At 43.2% G+C, this 23414-nt stretch overlaps 1 protein-coding gene across 1 annotated transcript in view; it reads left to right on the forward strand.

The window, feature by feature from the left end:
* Positions 1 to 4309: 4309 nt before the first annotated feature.
* Positions 4310 to 23414, forward strand: part of LOC136664668 (testis-expressed protein 2-like) — a 38263-nt gene continuing 19158 nt past the window's right edge. Inside the window, exons 1-3 of the mRNA XM_066642002.1 lie at positions 4310 to 4663; positions 13506 to 13903; positions 14272 to 15071. Of these exons, the coding sequence (XP_066498099.1) occupies positions 13639 to 13903; positions 14272 to 15071 (1065 nt within the window). The 5' untranslated portion in view covers positions 4310 to 4663; positions 13506 to 13638. The remainder of the gene's footprint in view (positions 4664 to 13505; positions 13904 to 14271; positions 15072 to 23414) is intronic.

Raw genomic sequence — 23414 nt, forward strand, 5'->3', positions numbered from 1 at the left:
GACTGTCTGTGAGGAGTGTGGTGTGTTCTCTGTGTCTGTGTGGGTTTCCTCCGGGTGACTGTCTGTGAGGAGTGTGGTCTGTTCTCCCTGTGTCTGCGTGGGTTTCCTCCGGGTGACTGTCTGTGTGGAGTGTGGTGTGTTCTCTGTGTCTGTGTGGGTTTCCTCCGGGTGACTGTCTGTGAGGAGTGTGGTGTGTTCTCTGTGTTTGCGTGGGTTTCCTCCGGGTGACTGTCTGTGTGGAGTGTGGTGTGTTCTCTGTGTCTGCGTGGGTTTCCTCCGGGTGACTGTCTGTGAGGAGTGTGGTCTGTTCTCCCTGTGTCTGTGTGGGTTTCCTCCGGGTGACTCTCTGTGAGGAGTGTGGTGTGTTCTCCCTGTGTCTGCATGGGTTTCCTCTGGGTGACTGTCTGTGTGGAGTGTGGTGTGTTCTCTGTGTCTGTGTGGGTTTCCTCCGGGTGACTGTCTGTGAGGAGTGTGGTGTGTTCTCTGTGTCTGTGTGGGTTTCCTCTGGGTGCTCCAGTTTCCTCCCACAGTCCAAAAACACATGTTGGTAGGTGGATTGGTGACTCAAAAAAGTGTCCATAGGTGTGAGTGTGTTAGTGAATGTGTGAGTGTGTGTGTTGCCCTGTGAAGGACTGGCGCCTCCTTCATATATATATATATATATATATATATATATATATATATATATATATATATATATATATATATATATATATATATATAACTTGCTATCTGGAGCTTTGTGAATCTTTTCACAGAATGAAAAGCTTCATGGTTAATGTTCATGTACTATTCTAATGACTCTAATGACTCTTGTGTGCTCTGGATGATATCTATTTACATGAATATCCCACTATAAAACAACATTCACAAAAAGAAAAACCTGATGTCAGTGTTTGCTTCATGATCATTTTCATATTGTTCCTTGGTGTGTGCTGTCATGCTGTAATCCTTTAGGCCTGTTCATCCCGCTGTTTAAATCATCCAGCAGGTGCACGGAGTGCATTCAGTGAATAATGGGGAGCTAACCTCAGTTCCCCTGCAGCATTCAGGCCTACTAATGATGGCAATGCTGTTATCAGATAGCTTATATCTTACAGGTCATGTTTTCTTTGATTTTATTTTCCTTTGTTGTAATTTACCTTTCCTTTTAATTAAGCCATATTTTACCTTGCAAGTTTACATTGTGTGATTTGATTAAACACTGTCGTTGTGTGTTTATAATACAGACTCTGTGTAGTGTGAACATGTACACTGATCAGCAAAAAAAAAAGAAACTTGGCTTCCTTGTTTCTTCATTCATTGTCTAGCGCTACACGTAGGTGCACTTTGTAGTTCTAGATCACCACTTGTTGCTCCGCATACATACTGTTAGCCCGCATTTACTCTGTTCTGCAGAGGTCAGGACCCCCATAGGAACACCAAAGAGTGGGCCATATTTGGGGGATGGATCATTCTCAGGACTACAGTGACATGTGTCACCTGAAACTACGGATACTGGAAGCCTGTGCTAGCATTTCTTCTGCGGTGTTGCTATCAGTGTGTGAAGAGTGGGAGAAGAGGGTTGCATTGACAATCCAACACAATGGGGCAGCACTTTGAACACGTTTTATAAGTGGTCAGAAACTTGTAAATAACTCATGACAGAATAACGTTAAGTTAAAACCAAGCACACCATTGTTTTTCTTGTGAAATTCCCAATAAGTTTGATGTGTCACATGACCCTCATCCCATTGAAAAAACAAAAGTTGGATGCAAAATGGCCGACTTTAAAATGGCCACCATGGTCACCACCCATCTTGAAAAGTTTCCCCCCTCCCATATACTAATCTGCCACAAACAGGAAGTATCACCAACCATTCCCATTTAATTAAGGTGTATCCATATAAATGGCCCACCCTGTACACTAGCGTGTGGTGCTGGTATGAGAGTATCAGATACAGCAGTATTGCTGGGGTTTCTAAACGCTTCAGTTCCACCGTTGAACTGAAAATAGTACACCAAAAATATAATTTTTACACCATAAAAATGTCACTTGTTTCTTTCTTAATTATGCATACAAGCACAGGAAATGTTATTTACAAAATGTTAGTGCTCACTTGTCTGTAACCGCTTATCCAATTCAGGGTCGCGGTTGGTCTGGAGCCTACACGGAATCACGGGGTACAAGGTGGAAACTCAACCTACAGTGGGCACCAGTCCATCACACTTTAACTCACACCTAAGGACACATTTGAGTCGCCAAACCACCTACCAATGTATTTTTTGGCCTATGGGAAGAAACCAGTGTACCCGGTGGAAACCCACGCGGACACAGGGAGAACACCCTCATAAACAGGCAGGGCAGGGCTGGAACCCACAACCCCAGGTACCTGGATCTGTCTAACAGCCACACTACCTGTCGCACAGCCATGCCGCCCGTACACTAGAAATTACAAATCCCAAATATTGTACTACAGCACGTTTACAGGAATGAATTTAACCTGAGCTTAATTTGTAATATTGTCTTACAAAGTTAAACGTATGTAAACTGCATTTCATGTTATCCGAGTAATGTCAAAAATTTATCTGGAGTTTACTCAATAAAACTTGGACCTGGGGCGACATGGTAGTGCTTGCTGTCACACAACTCTAGGGCCATGGGCTTGTGGGTCAGAGTCCTGCCTCAGTTTATTCCCTGTGAGGAGTGTGGTTTGTTCTCCCTGTGTCTGCGTGGGTTTCCTCCGGGTGACTGTCTGTGAGGAGTGTGGTGTGTTCTCTCTGTGTCTGCGTGGGTTTCCTCTGGGTGACTCTCTGTGAGGAGTGTGGTGTGTTCTCCCTGTGTCTGTGTGGGTTTCCTCCAGGTGACTCTCTGTGAGGAGTGTGGTGTGTTCTCCCTGTGTCTGCGTGGGTTTCCTCCGGGTGACTGTCTGTGAGGAGTGTGGTGTGTTCTCTCTGTGTCTGCGTGGGTTTCCTCTGGGTGACTGTCTGTGAGGAGTGTGGTGTGTTCTCCCTGTGTCTGTGTGGGTTTCCTCTGGGTGACTGTCTGTGAGGAATGTGGTGTGTTCTCTCTGTGTCTCCGTGGGTTTCCTCCAGGTGACTGTCTGTGAGGAGTGTGGTGTGTTCTCCCTGTGTCTGTGTGGGTTTCCTCCGGGTGACTGTCTGTGAGGAGTGTGGTGTGTTCTCTCTGTGTCTGTGTGGGTTTGCTCCGGGTGACTGTCTGTGAGGAGTGTGGTGTGTTCTCCCTGTGTCTGTGTGGGTTTCCTCCGGGTGACTGTCTGTGAGGAGTGTGGTGTGTTCTCCCTGTGTCTGTGTGGGTTTCCTCCGGGTGACTGTCTGTGAGGAGTGTGGTGTGTTCTCCCTGTGTCTGTGTGGGTTTCCTCCGGGTGACTGTCTGTGAGGAGTGTGGTGTGTTCTCGCTGTGTCTGTGTGGGTTTGCTCCAGGTGACTGTCTGTGAGGAGTGTGGTGTGTTCTCCCTGTGTCTGTGTGGGTTTCCTCCGGATGACTGTCTGTGAGGAGTGTGGTGTGTTCTCCCTGTGTCTGTGTGGGTTTCCTCTGGGTGACTGTCTGTGAGGAGTGTGGTGTGTTCTCCCTGTGTCTGTGTGGGTTTCCTCCGGGTGACTGTCTGTGAGGAGTGTGGTGTGTTCTCCCTGTGTCTGTGTGGGTTTCCTTCCACAGTCCAACCACATGTTGGGAAGTGGTTGGCTGTGCAAAAGTGTCCTTAGGTGTGAGTGTATGAGTCTATTAAATGAACAGGTGCCCTGTCCAAGGTGTGTTCCTTTGCACCTAATGATTCCAGGTGGGCCTGGAATTCAAATAATGAATGAAATCTGGACCCCTTCTACAAGGATTTACTTTATTTTATTTTAGTCTAAATTAATAAATTAAAAAATTAAGGAGTATTGTGGCAAATAAATAACAATATTAGCATTTATTACAACTCATTAATTCATTTAAACAAAGTAAACCCTCACTATACTCCTCTGGAGAAATGCTGTCGCATTTGTGCACCGTAAATAACCACAGGCCACAGTTTCACTTGAGTGTGGATTTTTGAATATTAAAGTATCTTTATTAAAACTATGAAACGCCAGACAGGCTGAAGCGTTGGGGGCTGGGTTGTGGTAGTGCACCTGTTTAGAGAACATTACATAAGCTTGGCGTCGCTATGCTGCGCGAGAGCTGCGCTGGAGCGGCGCGAGCTTCACTTCACTGCAGTGGAGCACGCGAGCGGAGTCGCGAGCGGTAATGAGTTAATCTGGATTACAAAAAAAAAAAGTGCCGACGCAGCCGTAAAGAGACGACAGCTCCGGAGCTGATGGAGGGAGAGTGGCTGAGGAACAGGACTGGAACTCCGGCCTCCGAGTGACCTGTACTCCCCACGTTTGCAGACGTTTTTCCGATACCGAGCACGGTCAGGTTTGGGCTTGTTTTTGCCTCCGCGTGGCTGACCGCGAGCGCGTGCTTTCTGCTGCACTCCCTGCAGCAGAGCGTTCACGAGCGCTACACCACTGATGCTGCTGTTTTTTTTAGCACAGTTCTCGAACCCCGCCACCCACAGTCCTCTCGCATCTGCTGGACCACTGTTGTTATGAAGATGCGATGGAAATAGTACGAGAGTTTTTTTTTGTTTTTGTGGGGGTCTCTGTTGAACTCTTGTCCATCCAGAACGGTCTAATTCAGGTGAGTTCAAAGAAATGTGTCTACAGCTAGAGTTATCTGCTCTAGAAATATCAACGAAGGGACTTTTAACATACAATTTAACATTTAACGAAGCCTACCCAGTAAACATTTAGCAGTTGATTCAACGTTGAAATAACGTAATGACTGACGTCTAATCAACGTTCTCTTAAGGTTGAAAATGAAAGTTGAAAAGACGTCCAAACACAGACATTGAAAAGACGACTGTTAGACGTATTGTGGACGTCCATTGACGTTATTAACTGGTCCCGAAATAAATAACTTGTATAAAACGCGTTTTGGACGTCTACTGACGTTATCGGTTGGTCACCACTTAACGAACTTATTAAGATGGATTTTGGACGTCCATTGACGTTTAAAATATGTCCTTGACGGACAGACTACTTTTAGACCTATTTTTAACGTCCAGGGACGTTCCTTGTTTACTGGGTAGACACGGATAACCTAAAAGTAGTCAGCTGCAGAAAAAAACACGCACAAAACATAGGCTGCATATTACAAATGCTACACATACTGCAGTTTAAGTCTGGGTTTAATCATCGTCAATGAAACCAGCTCATCATGGTCTTACACATACAAACCGTGTAATGTAACGGTGCTGTGAGGATGTGATTGCTGTGGTTGCTTTCATTTACAAAACATGAAACAAGGTGCTGAGGAACAATGAGTGGTTTTGGATCAAAACAAATCATAGCACCAACAGTCAGTGCTCTGTAGGGTGCATTGTGTTACTGTGGCAACTTTTGCATTACTATGTGCAGGTATCAGTGGGGGTTAGAATTCTAATATTTGTTGCCTGTTATTTAAATGAACTGGGGAAAGCAGCCTATCTTTAGTGTGGTTTGTCAAAACTGGCAGATGCAATAATGGTGATGGTGAATTATATAAATTGCTGGCAGAAGTTGTATTGTTTGTTACTTAATCTGCCCCAGACAGGTTGCATTAGGCCTTTCCTGCCAGGATTGGTGTAATCCAACAGTCAACAAAGTGTTTGTATTGTGTCTACGTCCCCTGTTTTTACTGTTCAAATTTTTTGGGATCCCACAGGTTTAGGTTTTGTGCCATTTCAAACTTACTTTAAATAATGTCTCAGATATCAGCAGTTTCATGTTATAGGTTTCTGTTTAGTAGCTTTAAGAGGCTTCAGACTTTTAGGCTATTTCCCAAAATGACTATTCATCCAGCACGGTGGCGCAGAAGGTAGGTGTCGCAGTCACACAGCTCCAGGGATCTGGAGGTTGTGGGTTCGATTCCCACTCCGGGTGACTGTCTGTGAGGAGTGTGGTGTGTTCTCCCTGTTTCTGCGTGGGTTTCCTCCGGGTGACTGTCTGTGAGGAGTGTGGTGTGTTCTCTCTGTGACTGCGTGAGTTTCCGTCGGGTGACTGTCTGTGAGGAGTGTGGTGTGTTCTCCTCGTGTCTGTGTGGGTTTCCTCCGGGTGACTGTCTCTGAGGAGTGTGGTGTGTTCTCCCTGTGTCTGCGTGGGTTTCCTCCGGGTGACTGTCTGTGAGGGGTGTGGTGTGTTCTCCTCGTGTCTGTGTGGGTTTCCTCCGGGTGACTGTCTCTGAGGAGTGTGGTGTGTTCTCCTCGTGTCTGTGTGGGTTTCCTCCGGGTGACTGTCTGTGAGGAGTGTGGTGTGTTCTCCCTGTGTCTGCGTGGGTTTCCTCCGGGTGCTCCGGTTTCCTCCCACGCTCCAAAAACACACGTTGGTAGGTGGATTGGCAACTCAAAGTGTCTGTAGGTGTGAATGTGTGTGTTTCCCTGTGAAGGACTGGTGCCCCCTCCAGGGTGTATTCCTGCCTTGAGCCCAATGATTCCAGGTAGGCTCTGGACCCACCGCAACCCTGAAGTGGATAAGGGTTACAGTTAATTAATGAATGAACTATTCACATCCAGCCACACACTGTCTTTGTTTACATGTTAGTAGTTGTGGATGCACAAGCATTCTACTACCATACGAGAGAAGCTATTATGTATTAGATTGATGCCATCTTTCGTTTGCCAGATGCAGTTCTGTAGGTCACAGACCACTCTTCATAATGTTCCTGTCAAAGACATCATTAATTACAAGTTATTAATTTGGCAGGGGCAGGAAAATGATCCAGGGACTCTTTCAGTCCTTTTAAGAAATCTGCAGGGATATTTTTCGTGTGAAGAAAGGTATCCCAAGCACAATTAATGATATAGGAGTGTTTATCTATTTTAACGTCTTCCTGGTTGTAAGAAGTTCCATTTTCTCTACACCTTTTAAGGATGGGAATATTGTTTTGGAAACCAAGACTCTCAATACTGCACTATTCCCTACTGAGCTCTGTTTTGCTGTCCACTAATTAGCGCTGCTATATTTGACCCACAGACAGAAGAGTAGCTCCTCCTTCTTGTCGTCACACTGTCCTTCAAGATTGTTTGTGGGTGGAGGATCACTCTCACCGTGTTTCTAAACACATCTCAGTCGTTTAGCATCTCCATGTACGACTAACCATTGACCTGGTCTAGACCTGCTGCTAAGAGTCTTTTATCTACAAAGTAGGGAAAGTAGGTCGCTGTTGTTGTTACTCGCCACTGAACTTTGGTGTAATGGTAGCTCCAGGTGTATGCTACTTGCAGTATGTTATTTTGTTATACATAGAAATTTTAATGCATAGAATTTGCTTCATTAAAACATGTACATTATTTACCCGTGAACAAAATGTATTCAGTCAGCACACTGACAAAATTATTTAACATAGTGTGTCTGTTGACAACTTCTAATATTCCCAAAGTGGTAACTCTTTTGGAGAAAGGAAAACATTATAAAATGTAAATGGATTAATGAAACTTCAATATATCTTCAATAAGTTATGCCCCAAAACAATGAAGATCAGCAAGAATATTTTAATTGAGTGGAAATTATGTTTGCAATGGTGTTGAATGAGGTGAACACAATGTACAACAGTTTCCACATTTTCAGATCTTCTATAATACAGATAATGGCACCTATCATTTATCTCGTTTAAAGTTCAGCAGTTCTGTGGTCAGCAGTAATGACATCAAGCTTCTGAATTCAAGAGTTTCATTTCCTTGAAAATGTTGCACGGTCAGTGTAACTCAATAAATACTGCTCAGCACTGCAGTAATTAAGGGCTTTAATCTTATACCATCAAACTAAGAGACAGGTTAGTCTTCTGAGTGCACTTTATGAGCAGAGCCAAATTCATGTGAGTGGTGACAATGCTCTCTTCCTCCACTTTTACAATAACAGTAGTTTTTCAACATGTTTTGAATGTCAGTTTGTAATTAACTAGCCTATTATATGCTTACTAAAATATGCAATGATTAATGATTGACTTCTGAAGTGCACTATCCTAGTATTTTCACACAGAGGGAAGAGTAGCTGACCATTCCACTTACCCAACAGCTAGACAGATGAGTCTAAATCTGATTGAGTCCAATTCAGGGGGGATAAAAAGTTTGTTTTGGGCCTGGTCAGCTAGCTGCTTAGCGTACTGCTCACATGGCTTAGTTAGACTAATTTGAAGTTTGTTTATTTATATCAAGTAAAAAATTATAGAAAGTGAAACCAGACTATCCTTCAATTAACTTCCTATTAGATGCTAAATCAATGTATAATATTAAGTTACGTTTTAGGTACATTGTAGGTACACTTTAACGACAAGTCATTGTTGAGTCCTCCAATCTCATGCAGTTTGCTGTGTCATGCTACATTACAGCATATGACGTTTTGGAAATCTTATCAAATATGTACAGTAAATTACTAAACTAGGATATTTAAATCACTGTGGGATGATTTCCCAAAATCCCTGTCTGGAAATCATCCCTATATGAGTTTCTTCCTAGTACTGAACTAATCTGTACATATTAATGCCCCATTTCAGAATTATTTTATTCACCTTACCGACAATTTAAAAATGAAAAAGACTAACTGTCCTCATAAATCCCTAATCATGAGACATGCTCTCACATTCTGTCCTCTTAAACGCTGCTCGCTGTTCAGTAATTGCATTACGAAAGAGGTGTCTGCCAATGTTTTGGTTCTTAGCAGTTAGCTTGAGTGACCCATGCTGAGTTTGACAGCAGTGTCATGGTCATATTTTATAGCAAATTACAAATGACAACCATGTTCTTTTAAAACTAGCTCACTCTCTGGTTTTCCCATTCATCTTCCAGCAGGAGATCTTGGCTGCACTGATGTTAGTTCAGCGGTTTAATGGACACTGTGTACACTTAAATCTTGATGAACTGCTGCCTAGGAGGCAAGCCTGTCAGTTTGATTACATCAGCTATTCTGCACACAAAAACACTGCGCTATATTGCTACTGCTAACCGTCAAAGCCATATTTTAAGGTCTAAGGCTTCAAACACTTTCCTATCAATGCAGATAAAGATCAAAATAAGAGAGTGGATTTTCACTCACAAACATCTACTTTCGTTACTTATCTTTGCCTTTGTCCAGAGGTAAGCTTAGGCTAAGTGAAATGAATATATGCTAAAGCTAACTAGCATGGACACAAGTCACACTGGAGGTTTTGATGTACAATGCTACATTTTACAGAAAATTCAAAATGGTTGACAATGGAGGTGATAGGAAAGAGAGCTTTTTAGACACAAACTTTTACACGCAAAAAAAAAAAAAAAACGGATTAAAAAAAGTGTTAACAAAAACACTGCCTCAAGTCTGAGACTTTGATTTTAAAGTTGTGTGACATAATATTGTCCTATGGATATTTATTAAAATCAATTCATTGTGGACAGGTTACAGGGCATTCTAAGGCAAAATAGCACCCAAAGAAAATGTGCTTTTTCAGATTTACCACTATTCCTAAACATATATTTGTAGGTTCATTAATCATTAAATAGTAAATAACATGTCTGTATTTTCAGTATTTCGGATATTGTTATATTGTTTTATTCTCTACATCTTTAAAGGAAATTTGCAGCATTTCATTTTAAAACCCTCTGAATTTTATACATTTTCACAATATTAAAGCTCATTTAAAGCTCATTTCAACAACTGTATTTTGAAAAACCCAGTATGTTTTAAACTGGAATTATACTACAACACATTTAACTGAGATACACAAGGCGTTATACTGAAAAAACTGATGGTCCTTCAATGGATCCAAGGGTTTTACATCAAAAATCTTATTATTCATTGCAGTCTATTGCAGTAATTATTCAATGTGAAAATAAAGAAATCTCTCTCATCACTTTTGTTTAAAAAGGGAAACCCCATTTCATTGTTTTATGCAGCGTGAACGACTGAAGATTTAATTTGCATATTTAAATTAATGTTTTACTTGTTTTTTGAATTTTAAAAGGTTGATGCAGGCAAGGATGAAGACGGATTTTAGGCTTAATAATGTAGTGGAATATTTTGATGGGTTTGAGAGTGTATGGGATTATAAGGAAGTGTTCTGCAACATTTCTACTGGTGTCTTAAACTTTACTGGCCTTCTGGCATAACGCTTAAATAATGGCAGTTTAATTTTAACAGTACTTTTGGGCATTTTTACATTTTTATCTGTTTTCAAATGTGTGTAAAAGTAGTCCAGTTGAAAACTCAAAAATCTCTCTCTCTCTCTCTCTCTCTCTCTCTCTCTCTCTCTCTCCTCTGATTCATATTCTCGGTCTGGTTTGCCTGCCACGTGGTTAATTTTATTCAGAGATCACAGAATGTGTGAAAACAGCTTTGGGTGAAAAATTAATCATTAGGTAAGAAAGATGACACTTCTAAGGAGAGCAGAACATCTCTCTCTCTCTCTCTCTCTCTCTCTCTCTCTCTCTCACTCTCTCTCTTTCTCTGTCTCTAATATTTAATGGTCATCTACAGTAGCAGATATAAAAATACCCTTGGACCCAATATAAAAGCGTGATTAGTAGAAAAGGGGATTCTTTCTGCAGTAGTGACAATGTAAATTGTTATTGTTTAAGCTAATAGCAACAAGCGTGTATAGCTGCACATGGAGAGAATGCTGGAATGAAAATAAACTGTGCCTGAAGACATTTTGCTGTTGGTAGCATCTTATTGTTATAATGACCTTAAGAAGAGAGACAATGTGGAGAGGATATAGAAAAGAGGTGAGAGATGAGGCAGGAGAGTGATGGGTGGAATTTATAATGAGTGAGAGGGAACCGGAGGAAGAAAGGAGAGAGAAGGTGAGAGAGACAGAATGGGAGAGTGTATACAGAGATATACAGGAGAGGGGGTAACAAGCTCAAGCTTGGCACTTCTTAGCCTCCACAAGATTATAAGCCAAACATAGCACTGTGGGGCTGTCTCTGAGCTTTCAGAAACCACCAGCAGGGATTGGGTTAAATCAAAGCAATTAAACACTCACACTTGCACAAAAATGCTCACACATACTCAGAGGTTGTTAAAGTAAAACCATTCTCACGCATATCTCTAAGCATTATTAACCCGAGTATAAATAAATGTATCTTAATTACGTGATGTAAAGTATGAAATTAGTAGCTCCCAACTGACTGAAGTACTGAGTAATATGATATGAAAAACTCAATTAAATGTTTAAATGAAGTGTTTTACTCCGTTAAATGTACAGTAAATTGCTTTGCAGTCCCTGAATGATCTAGTTTATGTTACATAGAGCAGGTTCCTCTGACAGTGGTGGCCATGTTTAAAATTGGTTTAGTACATCATTTCTGATATATTCTGGCCAATGAATAGAAATGCTGGAGTATGTCATTTATTTTTTAAGTATTTTTGTGAATACATAAATATACCCATATATCAATCAATAAAACAAATGCTGTGATAATTTTAAAAATATATTCTCTTATCTGTGGCAGCTGCAGGACTAATAAACCAATCCAGTGATTTCATTTGATCTGAAAGACCTACCTACAGCTAACAAAATGAAATCTTTTCATTTTCTGTTCATAAAACACCCTTTAAATTTGCTATAATGTTCAGAAATAATGTTATATGGATGTTATCTTGCAGTTATGTAGCTGTGTCTATCTTTTTTACGTCCTCACAATGTTCCCGGATGTTTTTAGGACCTCCTCAGAATGTCTTGAATGTTGTAAATAGGTATAAAACATAATGTTGTAACCATTCTGGCCACATCTTTTCTGACTTTTACACAATGTTCCAAGAACCTCCCACCACTCCTAAAACCACTCTTTAGCATATGGTCAGAAATAATAGATAGTTGATAGTTGTAATAAGTTTAACAAACAATGTGGGAAGTTTGTTGGCTCCCTGATACAGTACAAATGATGCATATTTGGACATCTTCACAACATTATGACGTCATGTTCTAACCAACACAGAACCATGTGTGTACATTGCTTAATGTCTCCTGAATGTCATGTAATGAACAGTAGATGACCAGTCTGTAATGTAATGTATGTAATGTTATGAACATACTCAGCACATCCTCCTTATGTCTTGTACATAACATTATGCAGCGGACCAGAATAAAATTCTGAGAACGTTACGGGGGCGTCGCTTGTCTACCAGACATTTTTTCTGAGTTCGTACGCATTTACTTTGCAGTCCTTCACACAGATCTACATAAACATTGCTGAATGCTAGCAAGCTGCTAAAGAATGTCTTTTCTTTCCATCTCTCTCCCATGTGGACACTCTCTCTCTCTCTCTCTCTCTCTCTCTCTCTCGCTCTCTCTCTCTCTCTTAATCTCTCCTGTTGTAAGGCTAAAGCCATTAATCAACCCCCTGCCTGCCCAACAGTCTGTAAAAGAGTCTGTGTGGGGTGTGTGTGTGTGTGTGTGTGTGTGTGGAGGGGGGTTTGATGCCTTTCCCATCAGTAATTTTGAGAAAAATAGGCAAAAACGAATAACTGATTATAAATTGTGATGTAGGTGCTGAATTTCTAACCTTGCTCTTGTCCTTGTCAGGAACTATCTTGCAGCATTCAGCTTTGATAACAGTCTGCTTTTGTGCCCGAATTCAAGTGCTATGCAGAATATTTTGGCCTGTAATTGTGTAATTTTTATTTCAAATCAAATAAAAATGAAAATGATGCGTTACAGTACCTCTGGCCCTATAAAAGCACCTAGCTATGTGGCTAACAAGCATAGGCTAGTTAAGGTCCGCTGTAACATGCTAAATAGCTACCATTTGGCTCTTAAATCTTTATCTTTTTTTTTTTGGAAAACTGCCTAACTCAATGAAATGTAGAAATATAGTAGCAAAGACATCCCATGACATGTGAAATGTTGAAGAAAAGAGTTGCTTTAAATGTGAGTGAAGCTAGTATTTGACTTAGCCGGAGACAAAATGCCCTTTTCTGTTTGTTAGGTCTGTGTTTCATACCTAGCACATTAGTGTCATGTTTTCAATTTCAGTTTCAATCTTCAAACTGTAAGTGAAGATTTGCCTTCCTCTTGACCATTCTTTTGGCTTTCACCATTGTAATTGGATTGCTTTAAAAACTGGAGGAATGACTCTTTCTCAAATTGTAGACAGTAGCCTCGCTGGATTATACTGCTTTTGACTTAAACGCAATTCACTACGCACATAAATCACTGACAAAACTATACAAAACTTGGTATTTGTCGAATCTGAAAACCATGCCTTGTAAAGCTGCCGCACAGGCTTTGAGAAATGTCTGGACTTTACATTCAAGCCACACCACCAAGTGAACAAACTGCTATCCAATCAGGGATCAGGAAATACCCTTTACTCCAAGTCTCCAAACAAACCTTGTGGAGGGTTTATGCGGCAAGACACACAACAAAGGAAAGAAATAACGTGTATTTCCTTAAAATATATAATTCTTCATAAATTTTACTTACAATGCAGAATTAATTTATTTTTATTTTTAATTCCACTCTACCACAGGCATCTACAGTTTTGTAGCTGTACCTTGGGAGGAGAAGATGACTTGTAAAAACTGCAGACCCAGCCTAATGTCCACTAGAGGCCGTGCATGCCGTGAGCGCACCTGACCTGGTCTACTCCGCAGCCTAGCATCATGGAAGATAGTGAACTCGTCTTCTCTTTGGACAGAGACGAAGAGGGTCTGACTGTCTCCTTCTCCAAAGAGAGACCCCATGGACGAGGAGATGGCAGACAAGCTCTCCATTCCTCTGCCTTCAATTTCCCTCTCTCTTCCTCCACACCCAGCTCCCTGGGAGAACTCTCAGCCTCGGCTCCTGGCACCGTTGTCCATGGTCCCTCCTCATCCGCAAGCAGCATTATCAAGTCCTCCTCATCTTCCTCTGACATAGAGTACAAAGGTAAAGTAATATTATAATTTGTTAGAATTTGTTCCCTGTACCACTATGGTTTCCTACTCTACTGCCTTTTTTATACAGGGCTTAACCTAGAATTTATATTGTGATGGAACTTTATACACTGAGCAGAGAATGTGTTTGCAATTGATTGAGTAAAGGAGCTAGCTCTAAAAATAGTTGTTTGATTACATATCCAGTGCTGGGCATACGTTTAATGCTTTACACTTTGCAGTACCTGTCCTGCACTTTGTGTACTTTTGTACAGTGTTGTGTAAACATGCCACAGTTCAGAGAATAGTATGAAATGTGTTCATGTATGCTGTTCTGGTTTAATGGCATTAATATTAATTTGAACTACATTGCACTGAAAGAGACCGCCTCATTGAGACCCAAGCCCTTGCTCAGCCTCGTCAAGTCCCTCTCTTCTGAGATATCCCGCCGAGAGCCCGAGGTCTGCCTTTCTAGATCAGACTCCAAACTCCACCTACAACCTTGGAAGCAGATGGCCAAGTCCGGGGACGAGGCTGAAGCAGAGCCTGGTGGTCTGCTGCTGGCTGAGCTGGAGGACACACGCCGCAAGTTTTCTGAGGCCATGCAGGAGCCATTCAGTGTACTCAGTAAGATCATGGGTGACGAGGGGGGAGGCAGCCCTAAGGCTCCTAGAGGGGATTCACCGGTTGGTGGCGGATCACCTGCTCGAGCTGAGGAGGGCAGTCGCCCAACCATTTGTGAGACTCCATTGAGGAAGCCAAGGAAAGGGCCATATGCAGGACTTTCACCTGAATTCTACCGCAAACTGGGCAGCGAGGGCAGCCGCTATGAGATACGCACCTATGGTGATGTTATGCAGGTGGTGGAGATTAAAGAACATTCAGTCCCAGGGCTCAAAGATCCATGTCCAAAGAGTGTAAGCCAGAGAACTTCCGGCGCAGGCAGGTGGCTGGTGTGTGTGAGCCTGCTGGCCTATGGCTTTTTTGTACTCCCACTTTCATCCTACCTGACCGGACTGCTTCTGGGAATGGCCTGTGGGTTCATGATGGGCCTAGCAGTGGTGCTAATGCTGGTGATGCGGCGACCAGCCACCGGCCAGAGAAAGCCAGCTGCCTCTCCTGATGACAGCCTGCCAACAGACTCAATCAGCAGAGCACAGAGGGAACCAGGCACACTGCAGGTCAGTCTGTCATTGTAACCACAGCATGGAGGTCAATGGGTTTGTTTTTTTTACCTGGATACGGTGGTGTTGTTGTTGCAGGTTTGGAAGGCCCAACTATTAAAGGGAAGTCTCTTTCCATTGATCAGCAAGTAACTCGAAATGGTATATACCAATCAACCACAACATTGTTTCTACACTCACTGTCTGTTCTCTCAGCTCCACTGACCATACAGGAGCACTTTTGCACAATTACAGACTGTAGTCCAGTTTTGCTCTGCATAAATTGTTAGCCACCCTGTTCCTCAGTGCTCAGGTTCTCCAAAATAAAAACCCACAGAGCGTGTATGATTTGAGTGGTGGATTATCTTCAGTGCTGCAATGACACAGATGTGGTGGTGTTGTGCTGGGCTAAACTCCTCAGTGCTATTCTGGAGAGCAGTCCATCAAACAAAACCTTCCAGCCAACAGTGTCCTGTGTCCACTGATGAACAAATAGAGGATGACCAACGCAAACTGTCCAGCTACTGTTTCTGACATCTACTCTTACATCTACAACAAAGTAGTTGTGTCTAATAGTGGACAATGAGTGAACACAGTGTCTGATCCATACTCACACCAGTTCAGCACACACTAACACACCCCCACAACGTCAGTGTCACTGCAGCGCTGATAATGATCCATCACCCATATCAGACCTGCTCTGTGGTGGTCCTGAGGGGGTCTTGACCATTGACGAACAGGGCGAAAGGGGGTAAACAATGCTTGCAGAGCAAGAGGTGGACTACAGTCCATCGTTCAGGGTGTGTTTCTGCCTTGCACCCAGTGATTCCTGATAGACTCCAGACACATCGCAGCGCTAATCTGTATAAGCAGTTAAAGACTATGAGTGAGGGCGTTCTGGGTTATGCTGATTCAGCAATTTCATCTCCCTCATCTAGACACGCACATACACACACGGACCTCCATGCTGGGGCAGGTGTTAGTTGTTAAGGATGATTAATACACCACTTTCTGAGAGATTCCATAAACAAGACCCTTGCAGCTCACATCTGGTCAATATCATTACGCTGACATCAACATATTCTTCATCAAATTAGGCATTGCTAATCTGGATGTAGGGTGGCACGGTGGTGCAGCAGGTAGTGTCGCAGTCACACAGCTCCAGGGGCCTGGAGGTTGTGGGTTCGATTCCCGCTCCGGGTGACTGTCTGTGAAGAGTGGGGTGTGTTTTCCCTGTGTCTGCGTGGGTTTTCTCCAGGTGACTGTCTGTGAGGAGTGTGGTGTGTTCTCCCTGTGTCTGCGTGGGTTTCCTCCGGGTGACCCTCTGTGAGGAGTGTGGTGTGTTCTCCCCGTGTCTGCGTGGGTTTCCTCCGGGTGACTGTCTGTGAGGAGTGTGGTGTGTTCTCCCTGTGTCTGCGTGGGTTTCCTCCGGGTGACTGTCTGTGAGGAGTGTGGTGTTGTAGTGGAGTATGAGCCAAATATGAATATCGGACAATCAAGAAATGAAAAGTTTTGGATTAAAACTTTTCCAGTCTGCAGAAGACTTTTCGTCTGCAACATAGCAGCCCCCACACACACAACCAATCTAAAGACATCAAAAGAACCCTTTTAAGTAACACATGGCCCCAACACCCCCCTTCTCTCTTTTAACTAACAGGAACTGTCGAGATAACTAACTTAAAGAGACAGGAACCTCAAACAAAGAAGAGAGCTTTTACGGCCCGTTTTTATGACAAAGGCACCTAAATGTCTAATCCTTATCTTTCACGGAGATCAACAGATGTTCAAACCAAAGTGACCTCGAGTGAACTCCCGTGAACCAACAGCTGAAACACGGATTAACAACGACACCAAATGGACACTGGCGGAACTACACCTCGCCCGGAGTCGCCGCAAGACAATAGCGAAAATAGTCGATCTCTGAGTTATTTGTGTATAAACGAACGTATGAATGTCACTTTCTGTACCCTCAGATGAATGCCTACCTTCTAATGAAATGATGTATAATGCCGATTGTTTCTATTACAAAGATCAGTTTTGTCTCTGAATGAGAGAAAATGGATTAATGTTTTATTTTTCAGCGTATCATCACGAATTGGACGTGAACAATGTACTCAAGATGGGACCTTATGTAAATGTCTGATATTAATAGTCCAATGTACTCATTGTTATAGGTTGATAACAGGTATAAGAATTTTGATACGAGAAACTCATATTCCTTATGTATGAATCACAGAGTCAAAACCCCCTCCTCCTACTCTCTCTCTCTCTCTCTCTCCCTCACGAGAGTCACGTGAGTCTGGACTCGCGTCCAATCAGAAAGAGGACGCCTCCCATTAGGGCGTGACCGCGCCAGCCTTGAAAAGGCCAAACAGCAAGACAGACAATGAGTTCGAAGTTTGAAGAGTCGCGAGGACTCTGCAGAAGTAACGGACCACGAAAGGAACTGGAAAAGAGAGGACGCCGACAACAAACAAAGGAACCCTCTCAGAGACTTCAGAAAAGCTTACGAGAGACGTCTCGAAATTAGCTAAGAGTATGAAGTTTTACTAATACGTCGAGTAATTTGAATATCTTTCTTTTCTTTTAATCTTGTTTATGTTTATTACCTATCGAAGTGTGATCTCACGAGTGATCAAGGCGGGTGAAACTTATTTGTGGCCAAAGTAAGGTATCAACCGTTTGAGTAATCGATAACAGATATATTAACGTTATAAGCTGATTCCTGAAGACATCAATCCTGGAAAGCTGAACAACGAGACTAGCTAATACTCTGAAAAAGCCTTTCCACTACGGTGGAAAACCAGCCACGCCTGTGAAAAACCGAAGAAGGGAAATCTCGATCGACGCAGCTCAGCTCGGAATCGAGGGTCTTCAAATCGACTGTAAAGAGATCCTCCATAAGCGGGCCTGCTTCTCACCACGTGGGAACGACGAGAACACCCCGGGACACGGAGATTAAACAACAGGACGCGACGGCTCGGTGAAACGGCGAACGAGTAAGCTAGCGTATTTAACACCTTTTCAGTAGCTGATGTCTAAACAAACCCTCTTTATAATTTACCATTTAATTAAACCTTAGTTAGTAACCTTAGTCACAAGTTAGAAGTGTCTAGCTCACCTTAAGGTCAAAATCAGTTCCCCCTGCCGGACACCGTGAGATTACAAGGTTGTGCTATGTTAACTAAATATCTTCTTTTTATTAATAAAACTCTCATTATTTGAAGTCACAGTGTTTGCAATTTATTCATTAGAATTTCTGAAAATCCTGAAGAACTCATTTAGCATGATTATTATTCATTCTCAAACTAATTATTAATGTTCTAATTGCTTAAACCAATTATAAATCTTAATTAATATCATTAAGTCAAATATCAGAGGTTGGAGGAGTTTGAATAAGGTCAAGGCTATAAAACAAATTATAAAATTATATATATATGTATCGGGGTGTATGACCAACATCCACTACATATAAAATATATATATTTTATTGGCGCCCACGCGAGGCCGGAAAAAGGCTTTTAATGAACAAACTGCAAAACACTGAATATCAGCTTGGGTTTATGAAATACTTTCCACTGTTTGTGTTGCTGAATAACGATTGAGATTCAAAGCTTGATGTGGGTAATTTCGTGTTGTGTTTGTTACTGCTGAAAAACTGTTCTGTGATATATACCGGTTAGAAAATAAGCTTGGTTGTTTTTGAAAGAGCGCGGCTCTGCGCCATTTCGCATGCATTAAATTGAGGCCTGGGCACGTCTGAACTGCGCGAAATTCCGCTGTGAGACTTTGCCGTCGGATTCGACCTCCCGCCGCGAAATCCCGGCGAAGAGAGACCACCGAACCGAATACCCCCGTTCGTTTTAAACTGGGTCGCTACCAGCGTTAATAACGAGATCGCGCGCTAGGCGATTGGGAGGTTATTAAACAGCCGAAAATACGGCTTGTATGAAGAGCAGTCTGCTCTCGTCAGCTGTTCCTGTTAAACTGAAATCATATTCAGAAAGGAACGAACCCCTTTGAAGGGGCGGAGCTGAAACTAAGGAGGGAAATTCAAAACGCCCCCAAAACAGAGGAAGACAAATTCCCTCTTGTGGTATAAGTGCGTAATTGCAGGGAAAAATACTTCATAACTAGCGTCTATTGAAGCGTGTCCTCCCTTGCTCCTCCTTGTGGTCAAGTGGTGCTACCCTTGACGTTTGATTCCCGTACACCCTCTAGTGGTTGGGAGGTTGTCCGCCGAGACAACATAAGTGTTTAGCAGCCCTCTGGTGTTTAAAAGTTGTCATTACAGATGAAATTCTTTTAAAATACCTTAGTGTAAAATCTCTGTTCCCCTTTTAAATTGTTATTTTTATTTTTGATAGAGTATCTGAGCGTTTAAAACCTTTATCCCATTTTAGATTTTAATCTGATAACGCCCTCTAGTTTTGAAACTTCCCGCTACAGTGGAAATTCCCATTTGTGTTAGTGTATCTGCTGGTACCGTGTCTATTGGGATTCCCACCAGCGCCGACTGGTGTCCATTGCTGCTATTGCATTGTAACTTGCTTGTCGCCCTCTGGTGTCCTAGTCTGGTATTACAATTTAAGTTCAACTTAAATACTGAAGCTCGCTGTTGCCATTCAGACTTACCTTCAGTACCCTCTGGTGGAGAAAACTTGCTATCGCAATTGAAATTGTCGACCAGTTCACACTGATAAGACCTGGTATCACAGCTCTAGTGGCTGTCTCTAAACTCTGCACATCTGAATAATTACAAGTAAAGGCTTGGAAGCATAATAAGTTGATACAACTACAGCAGACAGTGTGCAGTAATTAGAGATTGACACTTTAACTTGATACCAGATCACAAACGCAGTTAAAAGAGAGAGTCTTTTAATCTCGCTATTCTTAATAATTCTGTAATTCGGAAAATTCTTTTACTTTCATAATTCCTTAATTGGAAATTATATCTAATAATAAAACTCACTTAATATTAAAATTCCTTCATCCAAATTTTTCGACAATTCTTTAATTCAAAATTTTTAATAATTTTAATTATTGAAAAAAAAAATTTTTTTTTTTCTCTTTCTCTCTTCTTTTATTCACTCGCACATAGCAACTTTCACTCCACCCTCTCCTACTAACAGACTTCCCTTAGAGATTCACAAGTGAACTCTAACACCATACATACTAGCAGTTACTCTTAGAGCACTCGGTACAGGTGAATTTAGTTCAGATTTAGTTAGAAAAGGGATTAACGGAATTAATCCTAACTAAATAGAAGTAAGTTACACCTCGCAGTTAAAAACACAGCTAACATGGCAGAAGGGACTTTTTCTTCGGAAGCATATGTAGAAGGTTTGTGGGATGAGGCATTCTCTGTTCTGACCAGCATCACCAGTGATGTGATGCCTGGACTCGCAGAAACTGTGCAGAAAACCTCACAGGCCCATCGTGACCACATGGTGGCTAAGTGGGTAGAGAACCACTTAACCGACATCCTCAAGGGCAAGCCCCTAACTGAGGCCTTAGGTCAAATAGCCCTCCTCGCTGTAGTACAGCTCAGAGCCAGCGAACGTGAGCTTGACGTGTCACGGCGACAGCAGGCAAAGGTAGAGGCAGAGCTAAGTCGACTTCAAAGCGAAATAGCTGAAGGGAACACGCTGCCCCAGGTCACACCCAATGTGCCACCTAGTGCCGCTACAGAAAGACAAGGCCAGCAGGAAGATAGTGAGGATCAGGAACCAGACTCAGGGACCGTAACCTTTAGAGCTGCTGCAGCACCTCCTCTGGTATCAACGGGTATTTCCCCCTCCCCTGTGTCTCCTGTCAGTCGTCCCTTACAACGCCCTGCTAGACCCAGAGCACTGCAACCCAGTGTCTGGTCCCCTCAACCTTTACCCTCTCATGGTCCCTCATACAAGGACCTAGATAAAATCGCGCGTAATATAACCCGCTTTGATCCCAAACCTGACGGTTCTAATGATATCTTTTCCTACCTAAAAGATATTGACTTCTACCTCCAAAGGTTCCCCGGGATCACCATAGATGACAGACTATATGTGATTAAACTGACCTCCAACCGAGACGTCAGTAACTTCATTGAACGTCAGCCAGACTATGTAAAAGCGCGATATGATGTGCTGTGCCAAGCATTGGAGGAAGAATTCTCCAATCACCTGTCACAGACCGGACTGGCCACTGCTTTGAACATAAAACAGCAACGCCAGGAATCCCCTCAGCAATATTATAATCGACTCAGACAGGCGTACTTCGGACCTAGAAATGACTCCGGAATGGAGGAAGAGTTAAATTTCAAATCACTATTTATCCAAAACCTCCATCCCCACACCAGTCACCAGTTGGGAGTCTCAGCTTGCCCTCGCACCCTGTCTAGCAGGCAGCTGCGTGATTTAGCACTCAGAGGTTTCCTCAAAACCCAACAAATTCCCAACAGGCGGTCCGAAACACCCCAAGTCTTCAATGTCGACTCCAGTTCCCCACATTTAGAGTTAGAAGGCGCCACCCAGGCCGATCCACCAAGATCCGCCCTGAACCCTTCCTCCACTCCGTGGACCAGTGAGGGCCCGAAACCTCATCCGCCCTCACACCAATACAAGCGCTACCCTCCTCGCAGGCCAGACAGAAATCATGACAAAGATTTCTGGAACCCTCGGGACAGGGCTGGGTATGGTCGTGACTATTACCCTGTAGAAAACCGCGGTGCGGGCCGTGGAAAACCATCACACCCCCATGAGGGATATGAGCGAACAGCTCCGAACCAGCTTTCTGATTCCTATAGAGAAAAGAAAGAGAAATACTGGTATCAAAATAAAGAAAATCACACTAAAGACAAGCTTAAAGGCACGGAACTCAGCTCTAAGGAGTTAGAGGACATCCGCCGAATGCTTGCAATGATTTGCAAAGAGAAAAAGAAAAAACCTGACGTTCTTTCTATCACCTCTTCGCGGTCTAACCCAAAGCCATCCTCTAACACCCCAGAAATGTTAGAAAGTTATGTAGGAGAAGTGACAAGCGAAGCTCCGTCTTCTAGCGCACCGTGCAATCTCCTCGTGACCCAAACAAACACTGAAAACCCGATGATACAGGGGGGTGACTCGCAACCACCCTCCAGTGCTGTTTTAGTTGTTCAGTTAGACGGTAAAGAAGGTTTAACGCCAAATGACCCTTCAGTCATTGAAGGCGACACACCCGTCCGACAATTCATGGGACACCTAACGGAAAAAGGGGTTGCACGCAAATTCTACTTGTCCACCATTGTGGAAAGAAGGCTAGTACATGAGGCCCTATTGGACACTGCATCAGATGTCACGCTCATGTCTTCCGCCTTGTTCCACCAGGTTCGAGCCATTGCGCGGCGTGAAAATCGCGAGATACAGCTCCAAAACTGTTCTCTTAAAATTCAGCCGTATTCACATGCAGGCCTCACTATCCAGTCTATGGCACTAATACACTTAGCCATTGGACCAATGACCTTAGTGCATCCAGTCCATGTGTCTCCTCTCGAAACAATTCCCTTCCTCATCGGCAAAGATCTCCTTAATCGCTTCGAACCACTGATTGACTTCAAAAGGTCAAAGATCTGGGCACAAGTGCGTGAGCCTTTACCCATCTGCACCCCACACCACCGGGAAGCTCAGTGTTGCCGTCTCGAAATCCGGCCTGAATCAATAGGAGATCCACCAAGTCAGATCCCTCACTTCGAGGAAGAGGAAACTGAGCCCATGGCAGCCACACCAGAGACAGCAGTCTCTCCCTGGCCCCCTAGTGCCATGTTAGAACAACGGAACACATTCCTGTGCACTTTCACACAGCCGTCCACAACAGACGCTCCAGGCCTTCCCATCGTGAATGGTCTCACAATGCAGGACTATCGTGTAGACAATGCAGTTCTGGCTCTATGGACCGACCAGTCCGCCATAAGCCAAACCCTCTTTAACACTCTGCGCCTCACTCAACCAAATATTCCTTTGGTGAGCAGTCCTTGTCGCTTTCCTCTTAACCTGGCATCAAAAGCAATGTCACCCACTGATGGAATTTGCGCTTTAACCGTCCAGTGGAACAAAAGGGTAATCACCCATTATTTCTTAGTCGTCCCTAACTTGCCGCACGACGTTTACATTGGAAGTGACTTCTTGGTGCGCCTCGACGTCCACGTAGACACCCTCAATAGTGTACTGTGGTCTTTGACTGATGTTTCAACGGAAACCTGGTCCTCTGATCTCAGCAACCTAGGCTCAGGACAAACTATTCCCGAGGTATGTCAGGTCACTAACCAAGGTGCACTTGTGGTACCTGCGAACGCAGCAAATGTACCCATCCGCTTAGTCATGCGACCTGGCCAACACTTAAGCC

The sequence above is a fragment of the Hoplias malabaricus genome, chromosome 13, assembly GCF_029633855.1.
Source record: "Hoplias malabaricus isolate fHopMal1 chromosome 13, fHopMal1.hap1, whole genome shotgun sequence".
NCBI lineage: Eukaryota > Metazoa > Chordata > Actinopteri > Characiformes > Erythrinidae > Hoplias > Hoplias malabaricus.